This window comes from Sinocyclocheilus grahami, unplaced genomic scaffold, assembly GCF_001515645.1.
Source record: "Sinocyclocheilus grahami isolate Dianchi unplaced genomic scaffold, SAMN03320097.WGS_v1.1 scaffold561.1, whole genome shotgun sequence".
In the NCBI taxonomy this organism is placed as follows: domain Eukaryota; kingdom Metazoa; phylum Chordata; class Actinopteri; order Cypriniformes; family Cyprinidae; genus Sinocyclocheilus; species Sinocyclocheilus grahami.
In genome coordinates this window covers 276226-299726 of record NW_015505740.1, presented here as the reverse complement: position 1 = coordinate 299726, position 23501 = coordinate 276226, and the positions used below count along the sequence as shown (strand labels likewise).

Here is a 23501-nt window from a genome sequence, read left to right as displayed (position 1 = left end):
AATAAAGGACCAAATAAAAGTTGACATACTTGTGCTTTTTTTTCTTTTTTTAACTCCAGCGCCTGCCAGCCAGAGTCGGGGCATATTCTCTCATTACGTTTGGAGTGTATGTCATACGCCGTGTGTAAGCATGATCATTATATTGTGTGTGTGAGGTGTGCCCTTGCGCAGGCAGGAAGTGTTGTTCTACCGGTACAATCCCTCTGAGAGCAGATCGTCACATCTGAGGGCACCTGGGGAACGCATGCAGCACAGCTACGAGGAATACCTCCAATTGAACAAAGTCGGAGAAACAAAACAAAACAAAAACAAAGAAATAAGATCAAATATGTGAAGGGGGAAAAAAAACTCTGGGTCTAGGAGCAAATCTATTAAGTATTAGCTTAAGGGTTTCTGTCATTAAATGCAAACTATAGTGGGCTACGGGGGAATAAAAATAATGGAAGCATGCCGTGATTACTGCACCAGTGAGAACACTTCATATTCTCCTCTCCCAAGGTTTTCTCTAACAAGATCTTTCTTTCTGTCTAATATTATGAATAGCATAATTGTTTTGCTGTCATTAGCATTGAATATTTCACTGCCTTTGTTGTCATACTGGAACCCGATCCTTTATTCAGCGACCACTCGCTCTTTTTCTCCCTGCTGGAAACGACGAAGCCTACTGTAGCCTACTGTACGTCTGCAAGGTACGAGACTGGAGTGAAAGAGAGTGAAATTACGAGGCCTTTCAAAAGCTTTCAGCTCCGCCAAAGTTGATATCGGAGTAAATTAGCGTCATGAAAAATATTTTTAGAGATTGCACAGCTGCTGGATGAGAGCAACAGGTACCATCCAGTGGGCTTGACAACAGCTTTTACAATTAATTGCTCTTTGAAACTAGAATTTGCGTCGCTGAGTGACAAGGCGCTAATTCACCTAGGTTGAAGTTAAAATGGTAATATTGAACATGTGAAATAGCACCTCGCCTTCACCCGATGAGCCTTCATCACACTCCACACAATGGAACGAGTGGAGATGCACCAACACTGTCTGTCACCTCAGAGACTTCCAAGGAGAGGGAAAGAGAGCGAGCAGTCTTTCATTGTGAGAGCGCTTCCCTCCCGGCAGTGTGCTCTGAGATGGAGAAGCGTGGGACAAGGCTCAGAGAAACAGTCTGATGTGTCGTGTCAAGAGTCTACCTTTACTCTGTAATAAGACTGTTTGACAGCTCTTAAATGTACCACAACAGTTTGCTCGGAGGCTGACAGCATTTAAACTCCCGGTGACAGGTTAAACGTCATCTGTCAGAGATGAATGATTCGTCTCGGAGTCTTTTATAAATCAGTCGTACGTAACATCCCAGTTCGTCGCAGGTTCTCTGGCCCCGACTTTTTACAGTAAGGAGCTAAAGATTACGGAGGGCCTCGGCGTTCCCGGGGGAGGGATTAAGTGTGCATAAAACACGGACCGGGCGACCCTCGGGCCGAACGCATCATCAGTGTGACGGGTTCTCCCGCCTCTCAGCGGTCGCCCGAACGCAGGGGCTGCGTGGATGCTAGCAGACTAACACGAGCCATATTACTGTTAATTAGCCACCTGATGAGGACAGCATTACTGGCAATTACCAAGTTTCATCCCCGTGCCGCTTTTTGAGTGTGGAGATCTCTTTTTACCGAAAGGGAGATGAAAGTCAGGGGCAAATAGTGAGCGAAAAAAAGGGAAATCAAGTGATGTTTTGTCTGTTCTGTTATATTCTCTCTCATTCGCGCTCGGCGTCTCTAATAGTTCTAGCTGTCCGTAAATTAGGAGACTGCAGATGAAAGTCAGGGGCAAATAGTGAGCGAAAAAAAGGGAAATCAAGTGATGTTTTGTCTGTTCTGTGTTATATTCTCTCTCATTCGCGCTCGGCGTCTCTAATAGTTCTAGCTGTCCGTAAATTAGGAGACTGCGATAATTACTTAGTAGTAATTGCTATGTGGTAAACGAGCATGTCATTGAGGTGACATGCAGTCGTGTGTTTGTGTGTGGAGTAAATTGTGTTTCCAAGAAAAATATTTCATGAATTCAAAAACTGCACACTGTATGGCAGTGGTTCTTCACTGGTGGGTCGCAGGTCTGTTCTGATTGGGTCATGGACAGTACAGATTTTTTTTTTAAACTAGATTAGGTAAAAACATATAAAACAATATTATATATGTTTTAATAAAATGTAATAATTTATATAAAATATATATTTAAAATCACATTGTTTTATTATTCTTATAATAAAATCACACTAAATTATATATAGAGTACACTTATAATAATCATATTGATTTACTGATATTGGTTTTATTATAAATTGTATATTATTATTAAATAATTAATTATTATAATAATTATTATTACATTTCATGAATTTAATCATCGTAAACTATGTGGCAGTAGTTCTCAAATGGTGGGTCGAGACCCAAAAATAGGTCGCAAATCTGTTCTGATTCAGTCATTGAGTACGTTTACATGGACAACAATAATCCGATTTGAATACGATTAAGACAATACTCTGATTAAGAATCTACCATGTAAACAGAGATTTTTAATTAGCTTAATCCGGCTAAAGTCATATTCGAAGTAAACAGAAATCGAATTAAGACATGTGGAGTATTCCTATTTTAGTTGCATTACTGAAGTGCAGAATAGACATGTAAACACCTTAATCAAATTATTACCGTTGTGTAGGAAGTTTCGCCGCATTTTGCGACAGGATACACACGGCAGTGCTCAACTGTTTAATGGCAAATAAAGAGCTTCAACACCGCCATCGTCTGTATGCATGTACAAATAATTAACTGCACTTGAAGCTTTCATAAAATTAAAAATGAAACACCGAAAACTGTACATGCCATCATCACGAAGATGAACTATATGTTTATATGTGAAATTCCGGAGGGGATGTCAGATGGCGTCACATGGGATGTAATGACGTGTGGCATTAATCGATAATTAACTGCACTTGAAGCTTTCATAAAATTAAAAATGAAACACCGAAAACTGTACATGCCATCATCACGAAGATGAACTATATGTTTATATGTGAAATTCCGGAGGGGATGTCAGATGGCGTCACATGGGATGTAATGACGTGTGGCATTAATCGATCTATGTACTATAACCTGTAAAACGGGAACATGAAAGGAATATTCTAAAAGCAACTCATACAAACACCATAATCATAATATTGGCTTATTTAGAATAAGGTAAATAATTAGATTACTGATGTCTATGTAAACGTAGTCAGTGGCAGTAGAGTGAAAGAGAGAGAGAGAGATGTTTATTATCTATTATTATCCTACTAAATTACATTCCAGATGTATATTTATTTTATTTAAATCTATGATTTTATTAAAAATTGTATGATATTATCATCATTTAAAATATAATAATAATATCTAAACATACAATTTTAAGTTTTGTCACTTGTTGTCCATTAATGACAACCACTGCTTTATGTTATATGAAGTCTACTGAAATATATAATGTGATTTAAATTTTGTGAAAAAATACAAGCAAAAGAAAAATTGAAATATCTGATCTATACTAAATCTTACTTACGTGGAAGTGTGATGTGTGTGCAAGCATGTGAGGACGTGTCATCATGTTCCTCAGTATGAAAGGAAAGTCACAAGTCGCGTCTGTTCCTTTACATCTGTGGGTTCACTGTGCGCATTGCAGGCACCATATGTTTTTAATTATCATAACAGAACCTGGTCAGAGAACAACACACTCACACGAGCGCTTTATTACCACACTCACTGGAGAGAGACGGATTGAAAACAATAGAAAGAGTGAGAGGTAGAGAGGCATATAAAGTTAGAAGAAGTTAGCGAGGGGGGGGAAAGATGGGAAAGATGAACTTAAGGCTGACAGGAAGACAGGAAGTAGTGCACTCTCTCTGACCCGCACCAGACTGGGGTCAAGACCCGCCCAAGAGAGGCTCTGATCCTACACCCTCCTGACAGTGATAATTGGCCACTGGTGACTAAACACCATTTACATTTAACTACCCACTCCTGTCTGCTGGGCAAGATACACGCTAACACGCACACAGGCTAGCAGACATGCGCTAAAATGAAACAAGTAAAAATACTGGGAATTCCTAGAGTATATTCACACGTCTTCTTTAACTGCAGCGTTTATAAAGGCCTTTTCTACTCAGAGTTTGTAAGTCTGCCACGACATATTAAGGAGGACACATTGTAAATTGATAAACCCAAAGGGATTTGCATAGAAGAAGAAAAGGAAAGACATAAACCAATCCTCCTAAGCATACATCTCTTTTCTGACTTACATTTATTCACTCGCTTTCATACACCCAGTCCCTATTTCCTTCTATCTTTCTCTGTCTCCAATCATCTGTCACTCTCACTGAGTGGTTTGGAGTGAATGGGGACAGGGTTCACTGCTTTTCCACCAGGGGGTGTCATGGCCTTATGAACTAGGACAGTTGGGGTGTGCAGCCCCCTCTTTCAGCAGTCCTTCAAGTCTGATCTCTCTATACATACATTTTTTTCTGTTCATCTCACTTTCTCTGTCCGTGGCTTGAGGAATGTCTTGACTGTGTGGCAAAACTGGATTGTGGGTGGTGGCTGGACGGCTTTTAGCGGTAAACATCTGAAACTTGGGCTCCTAAGCACCATCTAGGGCCTCAGACACTCACACAGACCCACATTTTATACTATTAAGCAGGGCTAGAGATGAAAATTCACACACTTTAGACAGGCCGGGTAACTGCGCTCTGTACTACAAGCGTGCGCTCGCAACTGCTCCTGTGAGAAATCTAAATGTGGCCATTTTTCACGAGGGCTAATGGAGACAGGGCGGGTGAATCAAGATAACTGTTTACATACACTGCAAGCTACGACAACCTTGACAATGAAAACAACAACAAAAACAAAACGGGGTGAGGGTAGAGAGTGTGTGGAAAAAAGCTCGTTGAGAGTGATGGTGGCAGACGGAAAGGACACTAATAATCTAATTTCTCTCGTTGGTCCTTTTTTTCTTTGCTGTAAAGTGGTGCTTCACAATAAATGAAAGCACTTTTTCTGGTGACACGTTTCGATTCTTATAGCGCACAAGCAAACATTTAAAAAATGTTGAAGGCTAGGTTTATACTGTCTGCTGGCCTTAACAACATTTTGCACAGGTGCCGCTGATAACCGGGACTGATGTGTGGTTATTATAACACAAGTAGCTTGTGATGATATGTTGTTACATTAAGGGGAAGACAAAGCGGAGCAAAAGAAAGAACACAATGCTCGAGACATGTGCAACGTATAGATGAAGATATGCCACTAACAGACCTAGTATTGATTATATGATACACTTACACAATGGCTGCCTTGCACAATGGAACAAGGCCATTAAGCAATGTGAACAATTCAAAGCTAATCCACTAGACTACACACAGTCTGAGGTGTCTGATAGAACTTGGCGCTAAATCGTAGATATACTTCATGATTAATATGTGCTATGCTGTGTTTCAAGCCTTTTTTTCTACAAATAATGCTATAATAATCTTAACGCTAATCTGAGTAGATAGTAGTAGGCTATTAAAGAAATAGCTTTTTAGTTTTAGCTTTCTGTTTTGTTGTGATTGAAGTGAAATGTGCATTGTGTTTAAATATGGGAGAGGGTTAATCTACAATACTATGAATGTAAGATACTTGACATGCAAGAGAGAGTAAATGTGTTTGTGTGTCTTATAAAAGTGGTATAATAATGATGGTGTCACTTTAAAATAACTCTCACTTGTTCCATCCCGGATGTCAAGGCATGCCATATTCAGCTGAGATTTCTAAATATTAATGATTTATGCACTATTTGCATACAAACCTAATGCCAAGCCACTTCAGATAATCATATTTTGTCCTGAATTAAATTTTCAGAGGGATTTTTGCTTCATCTATGCCCAGCCCCAAGGAATTGTGCAGAATGTTTCACTCAATTTTGTACAACAGACCCAAGCACAAAATACTCCAGATCAGATACTTCCACCTGTATGGCATTTTACATCTATTTGGGTTTCAAACTGAAAAAAGTGCTTGTCCTGTTCTTGTATTTTTGAGTCAATTTCCATGCTATAGTCTATATGCACAACACTGGTGAGGTGTGAATTGTCAACGTACATATACTATAATACAGAGGAGATGTGTGAAATGAATGCACAAAGTGTACAAAACAATGATTTTTCAAAAAAATCGAATTTCCTAACTATATAAAAATAAAAGTAAAAATATCTAAACATCCTTAAAACAATATTTCCTGATAAGCTAGACTTTTTTTCTAAGCATGCATGTTCCAAGGGGGAAAAAATGTCAGATCTATTATATTTGTTTGTTTGTTTGTTTGTTTTTTACATATTTGTTAAGGATACATGCATATTTTAATGGAAAACAACACATAAAAATAGTAGTTAAGAATGCATTTTAGTAGAGTACCTTCCTCGGGTGTCGAAATCTCTCTCTCTCTTTCACACACACACACTTACACAAAGTATGTAGAACAGGTTCAGCACTAATACTAACACATTCCCTTCCGAAAAGAAAGAATAAAGTGTCTGTTGAGTTCTCCTTGTGGTCATTCAATGGTTTTACTGTATGTATTACTCAAACATGCACACATACTGTCACAGCATATACAGATGCGCTCGGTGCCCGTCAGCATCCAACAGCAACAAACTGATGGAGTCATGCTTTAAAAAAGCCTAACAAAAAAACTTTTGTTCTGTAGACAAAGCCTTATCTCTAAAGGTCAGTCCCTCTTCATAGCAGCAGGAGAGGAGGACGTCACAAGGGCACTTTTCAAATGTCTTTGATTAAAGAAGGATATTACAATACGATACATTCACTACGATGACAAAAAACTAGCATTCATTTTCAGCCAAGTGAATGACCTCCTCTAAATATTAAAAATGCAACAGGTTCCTCCATATTTTCCATAATTGAAAGGTCAAAAGCACCATTAATTGTTAATGTAAACCGTTTTGAAGGGGGAAAGTGAAACACATGGCAGTCTTGAGACTTCACTTTTCTCTCTATTGTATCTATTGTCTCCCTTGTTTGAAAGACGGTGTAAAAACGGACTATGGCATTCCTTTATTTTGTAACTTCAAACTATCATGGTGAAAAGATGCTTAATTCTTTAACACAGCTGCACAAATATGTGTTCATCTCTTTGACTTTTTATGTTTTTATGAGATTTAGCCTTTTTGTTTTTCTTTCCTTTTCTTTCTCAAGATAACTGACTCACATTGCCGAATAGTTCAGCTGACGTGAGTGTTAGTTGTTGACTCCCTTATAGTCAACATTATGGTGAAACAGAGATCCAAATGTCACTGGACAAAAAATACCAGATGTAGTAGCCTACCTATAGACAGCTTATATTGAAATAACTACTTAAAATAAAATAATTACTACTAAAATAACTCAGACCTATACAGACTTTTTGTCATCCAAATCACTGTTGATAAATTAGTGGTTACTACTCAAGCACAATACGCAACACAACTAAACTGGATTGAATGAGCAATTTGCTAGTTACAAATTAAAGGAACAATACGTATTAAGATTTGTGAGAATGAAACAGCTTAATAAAACATGTCTGTTAAAAATACTTGCAGTGCCAGTATAAACCCCCTGGTTAATCCTACACCTATTTGCCGTAAGATTGTTTTACTGGGAGCAAAAAAATAATGTCTGCCTTGCTCCTCTGTGTTTGCAGAGTACAAGTAATAACACCAATGTAAAGCACCAAGCTAAGAACGTCTGTCTCAACTCCAGAATTGAAAATGAGTTGTCTCCTTAATGAATAATATATTAAGAACAAAAGGAAAATGTAGGATACATATGTTTTATTACCTTTATTATGTAAAGCTCAGCTGTGAAATGTTGAGAAATTGAGAAATTGCCTTAAAAAGGACATCTAAAGGCTGTGGTACCCACTTACTTTCTACTACAGCTGCCCAAACCAAACTACAAATTCAGTTCTTAGAGATTTACTCTCTTTTTTCATTCACAGTTACTCTCTTTTTCTTTTTATCACCAAATGTTCAGAAAGGGAAGTGTGAAACACAGTAGTCTCAAGGAGCACCAGTAACCTTAGCAGAATCATGAAAGCTGACAGATCATTTTTCACAAGGCCATAGATCCCGGGCTCTTATAAAGTAATGGGCTTTTGGGAGAGGCCTTTATGAAAGCTAAGATAGTTAAGTTCTGTGAGCTAGAGATGACACAGGGACCATCAGCTCCTGGTCTGTTCCAAAGCAGACACCCTTATTCCCAGAAAGAGGAGGGAAAGAGAGAGGGTGGGACTGGAGCTCTTGTAAAATGACAATGTAATAAAGATTAATATGTTACTTTGTCATCCTGATGGTCTCAAAACTTGCCCGAAATGAGGTTGAAATCACTCAAAAGCAAATCTTGCTCCTTTAGAGAGTTTGTGTATTGGTGCAGCTCTGACCAATGAGGGAAGCATTGAACAAATGTCTCAATGTGTAATTTCTTCACAGATAAGAAATAGTAGATGCTGTAGTGATGATGTGTTGCTCATAATGCAGTGTATACCATGTGTTTACTAGTCTGAGAGTGTGTATGTATTAACAGTAAGTCATTTTGAAAGTCACTGTTCATTGATTTATGACACTAAAACATGGCTTTATGTTGTCATACTCACCAGAGGGGTCATTTCTTTTCATGCTGCTGGTGCCACTGCCTCCTCCATTGGAGCTGCCGCCAAGGCCTCCGTTGAAGGCTGCAAGGTTCTCTGAACTGTAGGCCCGCAGGACAGATAGCATGTTCATCTGATGCTCCAGGTGGGCTTGACCAGGCTTTACCAGGCCAGGAGGACCACCGCTTGGGGAGAAAAGACCAAGGCCTGTCTGCTGCTGCTGCCACTGCTTCTCAGGGGTGGGAGGCTGAGGAGGAGAAAGGCCAGAGCTTTGGGGGCCCATAGTCAGCTTGCATCTTTGGATGTCCTTCCCTGACAATGGAGATTCAGGAAGCATTTGCATGGATCCACGGTCCTCCTCCTCAGCATCACCCATCTCCATCTCTTCTTCTTCCTCTGCCTCCTCTTCATCATCAGAACGCATATGCCTCTCTGTAGCAGCGAGGTTAGGCAATGATTTGTCACGACTTACTTCATCTTCTTCAGACTGGCTGCCATGTTCTTCAGATGCCTCTATTTCGCTGCAGGACGCCTTGTCGGATAGGTCGTCCAGGGGGCCCTGACCACCCATATCACTGGGCTGAATTTGCTGCTGGTCCAGGAATCCCACAGGCCCTCTAGCAGAGCCATCATACACAGGACCAAAGGGCTTGTAGAAGTCACTGGAGAACGTGCCCATGGAGGCTCCATGCGGGGGCTGCTCCAGATGGTTGGACCAGCCTGCTTGTCCCTTCAGCTCCCCAGACTCAGTCTCTCTGTCCCTGGACGGGGCTCCCTCATGGTGATGAAGAAGGCCTGGTGGTGGTGGAGCCATGCCAGTAGCTTTTCCTGCATGGGAAGACTCTCCGAGGAGGTGCTCCTTAGCATCTTTTCCTGGGCCACACTTGCCTTTAACCAGATGGTTGGCTTGCAGGTGGAGGGCCATCAGCTCCACAGAGGCAGTTGTGAAGGAGCAGAAGAGGCAGCCATGCCAAGCGACATTGTCCTGGATGGTGATGGAGGCTCCAGGGAGAGACCCTGCTTCAGGTCTAAAGGACAAATCCAGAGGCTCATACTGGGAGCGGCCACCCTCAGCTGGCTTGACGTCACTGGTGGGATTCTCTTCCTGGTTGGCCTCACTGGCTCTTTTGGTCTTGGCCTCTGCACTCTCCTGGCTAAAGTGCTGGCCATGCAGCTGACTCTCTCTCATCTCTTTTTCTTTCTTCATGGAGTTGAGGACAAAGCTGTCCATGAAAGCCTGCAGGGAGCCCTGGAAGTTGACGCCGTTTCCCACCATACTCTGGTAAGCTCGGCCCAGGTCTGAGAAGCTGGCAGGACTGTCCCCTGCAGAGACTGGCCCCTCAGGACTCTTCATGCTCTCTGAGGTGGGCTCTGACCCTGGTCCATGGCGATCACGTTCCCTTTCACGGTCTCTGTCTCTGGGTGAGAGCATTCCTGGTGGTACCCACTGGTGTGGGAGCATTTGACCCCCTCTGAAGTCAAGACCAGAGGGCATCACACCTTTGAAGACCCCGCGAAGGACATCGGGGCGAGCAAAGACCCCACTGCTACTGCTGTTCTTGGCGTGGTCATCCTTGTTTTCAGAAGATGGAGGGTGGTTGGCTGAGGGGCCACTTCCATTCTGTCGCTCACGGTGGTGGCGCTCCAGGTGGTACTTCAGAGAAGCTGATTGAGTGCCTGCATAGTCACAATGAGGACACCTGTAGGGCTTTTCACCTACAGTGAGAGTGATAGAAAGAAACAAAGACAGACAGGAGCTGATGTCAGTACAGCAGTAATAATAAAGGTGCCAACAACTCAGCAGGAACCCTGGGCTTGTTCCACCTGTCAGAAGAAGAGCAAAAAGAAAAACAACATGTAAATATTTGACAGGAATCATGGCATGGATTATGTCAAGCCTCTCTAAATCTCACATTCTGCAGCATTCGACCACATTTATCACTTAGTAAACAGTCCATCAGCCTTTTTGAGAGGAAGGAGGAGTTTCAAAACGGGTCGATCCCGCTCAATCCAGATCCTAGGAGTGAGCCATCACTCACGTCAGCGCCATAAAAAACATATCACCATATGGTGCCTTCAGTCCACTACAGAGATCATATTTTCAACTGACAACAAAACTGTCTGGATGTTATCTCTGCTCACATGGGGAACTGCAGGCTCGTGGTGCTGCTGGCTGCTGCTGTCTTTTGCTCCCTCCCTTTCTGTCTCTCTCCTGGCCTTGTCTGCTGTCAAGTCTCTACCTTGGTGGTGGAGCTGTTCTGTGGACATTCTCTATTTGCAGTTTATCATTGTGAGGATAAATCAAGCCCCACAGAAGCTCTGTATTCCCCCCAGAGGGCAACTGTGACCCCTCAGTCCAAAATGCACCCAATAAAAGGGCCTCATTTGAGAGTGAAGATAGTCTAAATGATATAAACACACCATATGTGGTGCACATGAACATTCCTCATAAGGCAGCCTCACACTGTGGATTACAAAATGCAAACCAGCATGAAATGTACTGTAAAAGAAGGCATGCAGGCAGTTTAGAAACACATGCAAATGTACAAGAATTCTTGTTAAAATGAAAAGGGAGTAGCTTTTAACAAGAGAAAGAGTCTAAATTGCATTTGCATGATCCGATCAATATCGATATAAAATACTTTCTGACAACAATTAGAATAGGCTTGGAATGAAAGCTAGATTTATAAGATCAATAAGCAATAAACTAAATGCAAGGCTTGATTTTTGAGACCCCAATGTTTCAGGAATTTAATGGTGACGTGCGAGATGGGGGAAAAAAACAGTGTGAGAGGGAGTTTCGAGAGATATGGGAAAATGAAAATAAAAGCATGTTTGTTGATGTGGGTGTGCGTGGCTATAAACGCTTAGATTATGCACATGGAAAACATTTTTGAAAAAATGTTGCAGAAAAAATGTTGCATTGTTACGCAAGACTGAATTGAATGATTTAAGTCTGGCTCTGTAGTAAATCATGGATATAATTAGCAAATGGCATAGTGCTCAAGTAATTTATCATTATTTGGAGGGCGCCATTCCAGAAAAAGAATGGAAGATCTGCAGACCCACTGCATAGCTTCCTAAATAAAGGATCTCAAACATAAACTCAATACTATATTGATAAGGAACAAATATACAGAGGGACATAAAGTGAAGGGCAGGAGAGAGGGTGAAGAAAAAAAAAGAAAGGGGTCTTTTGTTCTTTTACACAAGAGTGTTTGAAGCACATATTCAAGACATCATACAAGATGAGCTTTTAACCCAATAAGTGCTTATCCTCTGAGCAGAATAACAGAGGCTTTGTGTGATTCAATAAGGAAACGTCCTTGATGCAAATGATCATTTTCAGTTCCTTTAACTGGAAGGAATGATATTCTGTACCCAAAATTAGAGTACAATTAGAATGATCTGCTTTTCTCCACCCCATCTTGTGCATCTGCTTAGGAAAATACTAATAGCATTTCAATTTATTTTTTATTTAAAAAAACATATTAGGACAAATATTACGCTAATAAATTATGAAATGCTAAAATTATAATTCAGGCCAATCGATTATAATGCATATATAGACCATTATTTATGTATGCATATTTTTTGTTTGCTGGTTGTATGTTTATGTGAGCGTGTGTTCAAGTGCCTGTGTAAGTCTCTGTGCATGTGGCATGTTCTTTGTGCACCATTTGGGCTCAGTAAGACATCTGCTCCATCATACGTCAGGGGCACGTGTGACATCTGGGGAATATACTGTATCCTGCCTTGCAACATTACACACAATTTACTGCTAAAGGTCATTATGTACCCGTTAATCCACTTTTAATTGATATCCACACAAACAACACAACCTCAGGGAAACAAAATGGATCGCCAAGGCAGAGAGGTAAAGAGATTATTATTTTTCATCTTTTGAAATGAGAGAGTGCAAAACTCCCCAAAAAGTTTCCAATGCTCACTCTTATGGCTGATGGACTGTGTTAATAAAAATAGGGAGGAAAAATACATATCAAATTGCCATCTGGTATAGTGTGACAGGCTTTCTATAAATTACAGAGACTTCTCACTGTGAGTAGTACATATCCATTATCATTTCGCAAGTTCACTTCTAACGGAATGCTTTCAGTCTCAACACTTGAAGTCCAGCGCAAACTGATTTCATATGGATTTGTATGATTTGTCATGACTCCATAGTAACAGTTCAGAATAAACACCCACAGCCTTTACAGAAGGGCAATTAAAATAGTTAATAGATATGACATACTTTAAGATGAATTTCCATATGGCTTTACAGAATGGTGAAAAGACAGCCTGCATTCTGAAGGGGGATAGAAAGAGAGAGAGAGAGAGATTGACTGTGCTGGAAAAATAAATGTGTTTTTTTTTCTTCCTTAAGCTATGCTTTATCTACGCCAAATGTAGAAACAAGAATGTCAAGGTGTTCGAGTTCTCAAGCCCTACACGTAGTACCCACAAGTTCTATTTACATTTTAAATTACCCTTTACTGTATGGCCCATTACTTCAATCCTTCCATTCATCTTACTTTTAGAGAACTAACTCACCGTGTAGTAAGCAAATAAGCATTAGCAGGAAGAACAAAAACAAAACTAAACAAATACGAACAAAACAAAACCGCAAACCACGCACCAGGCGACACAGTCAAATTTTCTACTGGGAGTCTGCTGAGTGACCTTTGTAATTTACAATGCTTATGGTTTGGAACAGTAGGAACTGACCACGGACCTGAGTTTAATGGCTCTTTCTCCCTCTTCAAAGTAAACCTTCAAAATGTTGTTCGATACAACCAAAAACCTCCATACAGCCATGTGAGCCAGATCTCCTCGGTTCAGACCAAGTCTCGCTCAAGATACGTAATGGCTCCCAATCACCAAGGTGAACTCACACGGCTGATGTCCACTGTCTCTCTTCAAACAAAGGTGATTCGTCTGGCGTGTTGGTTCTCCTATAGCCTCAAGTTATGCGTAGCCATTGTCAGGAGCAAGGACCTTTTTATTTTTTATCTACAGCTGCTTACTGCTAAATACTGCCTTGTCCAGAAGGGGACAATCTGTGTCTCTAATTGCTGTCACTGAAGCCTAGATTCATTATGTGACTTTCCCATTAAAATGTGAGCATTAATTTGTATAATGAAATATCACCCACTGCAGTGTTCATTAGCTGTGGCCCCACACTATACACTGCACAATGTTAGCTACCTAGAAAACTGTGCTTAATTTCACTAATGGATATTTTCCCGCTCACTGTTGGAGAGGAAATTAATACTGTAACATTAGCTCTTTAACTTTTGGAGAAATTTAAATTCACTTCATTCCTTTCAAGCCGACGTTAGAGAGTCATTAATCTAACATTGTGTCGCACAATGCCCTGGCCTCCTCAGTAAGCAACGCCATTGTGATGGGATAACGGCATCGGGATTGAGGCCCGCTTTGTGTCATCCGCATGTCTGATTGCTTTAAATCAGGGCAGGATATTTGTTTAATGTCAACGGCATAGTTTCAGCCTGATTGGAAGGGTCTGTTGTTCCTGTAAATTATTCGAGCAGAGCTAGACCGAGACCTGTGCCGTATCTCCGATGTCTGTTAGCCGGGTATCTTTATGACAAACCTATAGCCGATCAGCAAAGAGTCACACATCTTGCAAGTACATCAGGGCCAGTGTAAATTGCTGCATCGACAGAAAGCGAAGCGTCCGCGTGTAAACGCGCTCGGGCCACACCGCACACACGTGGGCCATCCCGGCAAGCGGAGTGAGTGAGTGAGTTGGGACGAGGGCCTCTGTTTCCTCTCGGCTGAAATACGGCCCTACTGGGGACCCTTACCCCCTGCTCTGAGCAGGCATAACTCAACCTCCCTCAGCTAAAACATATTTCCCCACTCCGTCCGCTGCTCTCCTGCTAGGAGGATATAACCAGCCTGTCTAAAGTCTTAACCTCTCTGTTTAAATGTAAGTTTGACACTCTCGTACGTGTGAAATTATCTAGCTATATGCTGCATAACATTTTAAATTAAAATACATTTTTCATAAAAAAAAAAATGGAATCAATTTCCTACTTAAGTAATTTAAAGGAAAATCACTCTTTCCAACTGCCTCTCAGTCCATATTAGATAATAACAAATGCAGATGACAGCGTTCTGCAGACTTCATGTGAGTACTGTATTGAAAAGTATATATATATATATATATATATACAGTATATGAGTATATATGTGTGTGTGTGTGTGTGTATATGTGTATATGGAAGCATTCAATTATAGCCTTTTATCATTGTTGTTGTCAAACTAATAAACTGTAATAACTGAAAAAATAACAACAACAATAATAATAATAATTATTATTATTATTATTATTAGTATTATTATTTGCTTATTAAAATGCTGTCATTGTTTACACACTCATACACATAAACAGAGACAGCAGTGTGCTGAATCTAAGGTGACCTCTGAGTGCTTATCCTGGTTATCCTGCATGTTAACTAGGCCAGCTGTGCCTGCTAGTGAGCCTCAGCCTTGCTCTTGGGTGGAACAGCAGGGTCTCCTGACAGCCACCGGACCAGCACTGCTCACATCATTACTCTGCTGGGCCGGGGCGTCCTGCCTCACATACCTGAAGTTCATTTATGGGCTCAGAGTTTTAAAATTCTACTAAAGTGGGCAGTTTAAAATGTGCATCATTAACACCAGGACGAACTGTGATTAGGTTTATTAGGCACATACTGTACATCACTATATATATGTCAAATAAATGCAAATGCCTAAAACTTGCTTCTTGGACTTCTCACTCACCTGTATGTATTCTTAGATGGACCTTCAGATGGTGGGATGTGCGGAAAGATTTGCCAATTAGTATTATTATTTGCTTATTAAAATGCTGTCATTGTTTACACACTCATACACATAAACAGAGACAGCAGTGTGCTGAATCTAAGGTGATCTCTGAGTGCTTATCCTGGTTATCCTGCATGTTAACTAGGCCAGCTGTGCCTGCTAGTGAGCCTCAGCCTTGCTCTTGGGTGGAACAGCAGGGTCTCCTGACAGCCACCGGACCAGCACTGCTCACATCATTACTCTGCTGGGCCGGGGCGTCCTGCCTCACATACCTGAAGTTCATTTATGGGCTCAGAGTTTTAAAATTCTACTAAAGTGGGCAGTTTAAAATGTGCATCATTAACACCAGGACGAACTGTTATTAGGTTTATTAGGCACATACTGTACATCACTATATATATGTCAAATAAATGCAAATGCCTAAAACTTGCTTCTTGGACTTCTCACTCACCTGTATGTATTCTTAGATGGACCTTCAGATGGTGGGATGTGCGGAAAGATTTGCCACAGTAGGGGCAGTCCTTCAAGCTTGAAGCCACACTCCGTTCCCGGTGCTGAGTAGTGGGAGGCTGGACAGCACTCACAGGTTTCGCCATCTCTTCCCCGACATCTAAGAAACAGAGACCCAGAGAGAGACATAATTCACAGACTGTTCTGTTTCACTTCAAACCGGCCGCACGCCAGAGAGGTTTTTCCCGTCTTGTTTCTTCTGTTGTTCTCCATCCTTTCAGTTTTTGCCACCCAAATCTGCTAACGCCACACAAAGTCAAGCACATCAATGAGTTAATGTGCACCACTTTCCCCCTCCCCACCCTCCGCAACCTGACAGAACGCTGACAGTTCAGAAGCTTTCTTTAGAGATATCACCCCGACCCCCACCCAACTACACTCACGTCCCAACGTTTTATCCAGTCTCTCATCATCTGTAGTGGGAAGCATATGGCAGATTGTGTTGAAATGAACAATACAGGGAGGGGAAAAAAATTAGAAAACAGCCATGTCAGCAACAGGGTCTTCGCTTCACCGCTGTGCCCTGGGTTTGACAGGTGACGTAGGCAGGGAGCTTGATGGAAAACGGTGATAACGAAGGGCCGCTCTGATTGAGCAATTGTCACACCAATAACGTCTAAGAGTGTCAACAAGTCCACACTTGGAGATAATTAGTCACTATGCTTATATGTGAGATGTCAGCAGTGTTACACCATGGTGAATTACAGGGGGATCTCATATTGTGTGAAGCGTTTGACACTCCAGAGAAGTTAATGTGATACAAGACAAGGTCAGGTCCTTTGAGAAGTTACAGTTACCTACCACATGTGTTGCCTACCATACATTTGGTCCCACTTTATATTAAGTGGCCTTAACTACTATGTACTTACATTTAAATTAATCATTTGGTACAATGCACTTATTGTGTACACACACTGTACATATACTTTTATAAATACCTGCATGTAATTACACTGTTGACCCATCCCTTACACCTTAACCCACCCTTAAACCTGCCCATACCACCAAACATGTCCCTAACCTTACCTGTATAGCAGCAAAAGTATTTGCAATACAATATGAACACAATAAGTACATTGTGCTTATTTCTTGATGTAAGTAGCTAGTAAGGCCACTTAATATGAAGTGGGACCTTATTTTTTTATTTTATTATATTGTGTTTTATGTTTATTCTGTAAACCCAACATCAATTAATAAAAAAAGAATAAAAAACAAATTATATACAACACAATAATCTAAAAAATAGATATAAAAAAATAGATACAGTTGCCTACTAGAGATTTTTCAACCACATATTGTATTGTATTTTATTTTATATATGTATGTGTGAAAATAAAAAGCTGATATTTGCTATTAAAACCAAGATAAAGGACATTCATTCAAATTAATACAAATATCTAAAATGGACTTCTCACTCACCTGTATGTATTCTTAGATGGACCTTCAGATGGTGGGAGGTGCGGAATGATTTGCCACAATAGGGGCAGTCCTTCATGCTTGAACCCACACTCCGTTCCCGGTGCTGAGTAGTGGGGGGCTGGACAGCACTCACAGGTTTCGCCATCTCTTCCCCGACATCTAAGAAACAGAGACCCAGAGAGAGACATAATTCACAGACTGTTCTGTTTCACTTCAAACCGGCCGCACGCCAGAGAGGTTTTTCCCGTCTTGTTTCTTCTGTTGTTCTCCATCCTTTCAGTTTTTGCCACCCAAATCTGCTAACGCCACACAAAGTCAAGCACATCAATGAGTTAATGTGCACCACTTTCCCCCTCCCCACCCTCCGCAACCTGACAGAACGCTGACAGTTCAGAAGCTTTCTTTAGAGATATCACCCCGACCCCCACCCAACTACACTCACGTCCCAACGTTTTATCCAGTCTCTCATCATCTGTAGTGGGAAGCATATGGCAGATTGTGTTGAAATGAACAATACAGGGAGGGGGAAAAAATTTGAAAACAGCCATGTCAGCAACAGGGTCTTCGCTTCACCGCTGTGCCCTGGGTTTGACAGGTGACGTAGGCAGGGAGCTTGATGGAAAACGGTGATAACGAAGGGCCGCTCTGATTGAGCAATTGTCACACCAATAACGTCTAAGAGTGTCAACAAGTCCACACTTGGAGATAATTAGTCACTATGCTTATATGTGAGATGTCAGCAGTGTTACACCATGGTGAATTACAGGGGGATCTCATATTGTGTGAAGCGTTTGACACTCCAGAGAAGTTAATGTGATACAAGACAAGGTCAGGTCCTTTGAGAAGTTACAGTTACCTACCACATGTGTTGCCTACCATACATTTGGTCCCACTTTATATTAAGTGGCCTTAACTACTATGTACTTACATTTAAATTAATCATTTGGTACAATGCACTTATTGTGTACACACACTGTACATATACTTTTATAAATACCTGCATGTAATTACACTGTTGACCCATCCCTTACACCTTAACCCACCCTTAAACCTGCCCATACCACCAAACATGTCCCTAACCTTACCTGTATAGCAGCAAAAGTATTTGCAATACAATATGAACACAATAAGTACATTGTGCTTATTTCTTGATGTAAGTAGCTAGTAAGGCCACTTAATATGAAGTGGGACCTTATTTTTTTATTTTATTATATTGTGTTTTATGTTTATTCTGTAAACCCAACATCAATTAATAAAAAAAGAATAAAAAACAAATTATATACAACACAATAATCTAAAAAATAGATATAAAAAAATAGATACAGTTGCCTACTAGAGATTTTTCAACCACATATTGTATTGTATTTTATTTTATATATGTATGTGTGAAAATAAAAAGCTGATATTTGCTATTAAAACCAAGATAAAGGACCAGGTCAGGTATTTTAATCATATACATATATATATATATATACATCATCATCATCATTATTATTATTATTATAACTATTGAAATACCTATAACTAATGCCAAGATTTGTTAGTAATATGTAACCTACAAGATTTTCTGTTAAAACTGTTGCACATGCTTTAAAGCAGTGCACGAGCTGTAGTGTTCAACTGGGCAATTTAACTCTTCATAAATTCCTCTGTAAAAGATAGGGGGAAAAAATGCTTCTGTTAAAAATCAAAAACTGTTGTATCATTAAGAAAAATCTCCCATATGCACACCTTCAGACCCTAAAACACATTTACCCCATAATGGCAATTGGCTTTGTGCCTTAACTTCAGCTCAAGACGGTCTGTGAGCATGTGACCAGCCACAGTGCAAAAAAGCGTTTGTAAATGCTTTCTTATTTCTGTGCCTACACATGACATGGTGTGTGTGTGTAGGGAGATATGTCATCTGAATGGCGCAACCCACTTTAGCAACCATTTGCCTCAATCAAAAGCTTTTGTACGAGTAATCTTTCTTTCTTTCTGCACTTTTTTTCTCCTCATTTCTCTACCCTCTTTTAAGAATCAAATGAGATTTGAGAAGTTAAAAATGAAAGAGTGAAGTCAGCATCTCCTTCTCTCTTGTGACTGATCACATTCCTGCAATTTGCTGCCTCCGTTTTGCCTACACACATTACATTGTGATGTGTGCCCCCATTTTCTGACCCAAACATATACTCACAACGAAACAAACACAAACACTGACTCTGACCCACTTTAGCTTGGTACCCAGACACTTACAAATATTACTCCTATTGGCAAATTTTACAGGCTTTTAGCGAAAAGAGAGAACGTTATTGTCCCACCATATATTGTATATGTAAGTGGGAATGTGGCATTTGAGTGCCAATCATTACTCACACAATATTAAACGTTCCTTTAGAACGTTGTCGCTCTCATTCTTACTTACATACTAGAATATCAGACAGACAGATACATGAGCATAGAAAGTCTTTACAGGTAATACTGTTCTTTCATCTCTCTCTCAGTTTCTCTCGCTCACCACACACACAGGCCAGCAGGGCCGTCTTTAATCAGCTGACTGCTCCCCAGCTTTTAATACGGCTGTTCCAATTACTGTAAAAGTCATCCTGCACCAAATAACCACAAATATTGACAGTTTATTGCACAACACATTTATGACATTTGAAGGTCACCCCATATATTACGCATCATCTCTCGGCCCAGGGTGTCTGGAACAGAGAGATTCTCGATAACCCGCCACCTATAACTATTTTCTGCATATTGATTTTTCCATTTCTCAGTCCTTTTTTTATGCAAAAGAAAAATCTGTAAGAGACCCAGCATTAAAACGATTGTCACGAGCGAGCCATGGTCTTCATATATTATCCTGTTAAGCCTGAAAACAATAACTCTTTAGTGCAGGGCCTAGACAATACTGCAAAACATTATGAAATGCTACAGTGTTCTTTTATAGATGTTTACAGTCTGACTAATTAGACATGGGGATAATGAAGTTACATCTGTAATTTATGATTAACTTGCTTATTGAAACTACGCTGGTATCAATCATCTCCATCTCCATAAATATTTCATCGACCACTGGATTTGCTTATGAGATTTTTGCTGCCGTAACCAATAACAAAGAGCATCTCCAAGCGCTTGACAGGACATATCAATATCCATATCTCATTGTCCATTGAGTTTGTCGCACCAAAATGTGGCGGTTAATGGCACATACACTCTTAAAAATAAAGGTGCTTCACGATGCCATAGAAGAACCTTTTTGTCTAAATGGTTCAATAAAGAGCCTTTAACATCTGAAGAACCTTTCTGTTTGCCAAAAGGTTCTTTGTGGTGAAAGAAGGTTCTTCAGATTACAAAAAGGTAAGAAAGAGATGGTTCTTTAAAGAGCCTTTGACTGAATGGTTCTTTGTGGAACCAAAAATGGTTCTTCTATGGCACACACACACACACACACACACACCTTTAATGGATCTCTCACAGTCACACTTCCACTCTAAATCAGTCTGTGGTTCTGATTACTCGCATATCACTTTCAGAGGGAAAAAAAGAGAAAAGAAGCAATCATAAAAACACAAGATGTCTCCCCTATCCATTAGAATAATGTGTCACGTGCCACAGTCAGTCATTGACCTTCCTTCCTCTGTAGCACCCGAGGAAAATGGGAGAGAAACATTTGGATTTAGATAGTAAAAAGCAGAGAAAGAGAGAGAGAGAGAGAAGGTAAAATGTGATGACATCATTTGAAAGGCATTAGGCTTTTAAAAATGCGCCCGGGGGGAGCTGATTTCCTTACGCTGGAGCAACACAACACCATCCGGCTGATGCGCACACTGCACTCTCTCTTTTTTGATTTGGACCAGTGCCATCTTTGTGAACAGTCTGGTCCAGGCGAGTTAATCAATTTGAGGTTTAGTTACACTGCTGAGGCTAGCATTCCGCCGACTGCTAGAAAGTAATCGGAACTCGCAGAATTTATTAACCAAACACCAATTATCATTAAACACCACTGCATTATCCCCTCCTTTTACTACCTGACAAGGACTACTTAATGAAATTTTAGATTAAAGTTATTTAGCCTGCTGATTTATGGTGGCTAAAACTCCTAATGTAGCCCCTTGGCATGGATGCTCGCACAAGCAGTAATTTTTTTAATTTTTATTTATATATATTTTTTTAGGAGTACACCAGGGACCCTGAACCCTCTGTGGTACCACCGCAAGTCCTGCCCATGAACACAGAGGGGAAAAGAAAAAAGAAAAAAAAAAAACCTGTCCAAACGCTTGTAAGATTCACTGGACGTGAGAGCAAGCCCTATCACTTGCAGGCAGTACACGCTGACCTGCGTGTCAATGAGGTAATAAATTCATGGAGGCAAACTAGAATTTAAATAAATAAATAAATAAACACTAAATTCAAAAAGTGTTTACCCCCTTTCTGTTTGTGAGATGAAACAGCCGCAAAATGTGCTACATATAAGGCATGTGGGTAAACAGGGGCACCAGATGTTCTTTGATGTTAATAATGGCATTTATTATTAATATTAATTAGACTGCATTCAGCAATACATTTGGGCCATTTCCAAGTCAATTAAGCAAAATGGCATTCGGGAGATGTTGAAACGACATTTTAAGGCAGGTGTTCGGCGGTCCCCTAATAAAACATTTTTGCTTTGACTGAAAAACAACCCATTTTCAACAGATTCTGTTTTTTTCTTGGGCTGTAGGAAAGCAGCATTTTCTCGCTCCGAGCACTGTCGTTTTTTTAAAACAGTTGTAGTTAAACATGAACAGCTTTGCTCTGGAAATGTTTTTGTGTACCCCATAAATGATGCTAAACAGCTTGAAAATGTTGTAATTCTCTTTATCTCTGTGCATTTTTATATATAAATATATATGTATAGTAACTATATATGTATGTAAATATTAAATGTACAACCTAGTTCTGCTTGTTAGCAAATGTCAAACCAGATAACAGGCTATCTATCTAACCATCCATCCACACAGTGAAGAGCCAAACTCCACAGTAAATATCAGTCTAAAAAAATACAAAAAACTAATTACTGCCCACATGGCGGTGGAAGATCAGATGGGAAGGTGAGTGTGGGGGGAGGCTATGTTGTTGTTTATATAATCCTTACTATATCCTATGTGTAAGTATAATCACACACACTCAGGCACACAAAACACAGTTTTAAAGCTCCATTCTCTGTAATCTGGATCATGAAAAAGGGGGCCGCTAGCACATTACCTCCAGCTAGCACTGATTTGGCAAGAGGGCCCAGAGTTTTTTTTTTTAAAGCTTGTGGAGGCTCAGCCATACAATGGTACATTAACAATCTGTGCGTTCATTTATCAGCCCATGCGATTTTGGACTCTGTGTTTATGGCGCAGTGCACTTTTCATCGCTGAAAATTAATGAACATGCCTCTCCTCGCAACAAACATGCACCTGTGCCGCCGTGATGCTAATCACAAACATTTATATTTATTAGCAGCAGCCTGAGTGAAAGTAGGATTACAAGAGGAGGAGGAAAGATTGTCCTTTTTCTGCTTTGTGAACAGAACACTGCATTTCTCTCTCTCTCTTTCTTTTTTAGAGCACATTTGTTATGCCTGCTGGCGGAAGGGTCAGGTACACATCTTGTAATGAGCATGTTTTATAATTTCTGGAAAAATTTTTTTAATAAAAAATGTATAAAGTAAAAATGAAATCTTAGAGAAGAAAGGTTAAAATGAAAATCATATTAAGCATTATCATCTATATATTTTTTTATTTTTTTTAGAAAAAAATCCATCATCACTGCTAAAATGTAAATATATATAAAAACAATCAAAAAACCTTATCTGCCAAATCAAGACAATGAGAAAGAAAGAAAGAAAGAAAGAAAGAAAGAAAGACTAATTATTTATTGCAGATCCTCATGACTGTATCAAGGTCAAGAAATCTCTTAAAAATAATAATCTGACCTTTTTATGACAAGACAAGTTTACTTCAGGTTGTAAAATGTCATGGTGCAAAACCTTAATGATATTTAGGAAATAATATATATATATATATATATATATA

The 23501-nt window shown here is 40.0% G+C and overlaps 1 protein-coding gene across 5 annotated transcripts in view; it reads right to left on the bottom strand.

The window, feature by feature from the left end:
• Positions 1-23501, bottom strand: part of LOC107556245 (zinc finger protein 536-like) — a 177131-nt gene that overhangs the window by 43874 nt on the left and 109756 nt on the right. For all 5 annotated transcript variants that reach the window (XM_016239307.1, XM_016239309.1, XM_016239310.1 and 2 more), the window contains 2 exons: positions 17452-17610; positions 8692-10401 (listed from right to left, as the gene is read on the bottom strand). In XM_016239307.1, the coding sequence (XP_016094793.1) occupies positions 8692-10401; positions 17452-17610 (1869 nt within the window). The remainder of the gene's footprint in view (positions 1-8691; positions 10402-17451; positions 17611-23501) is intronic.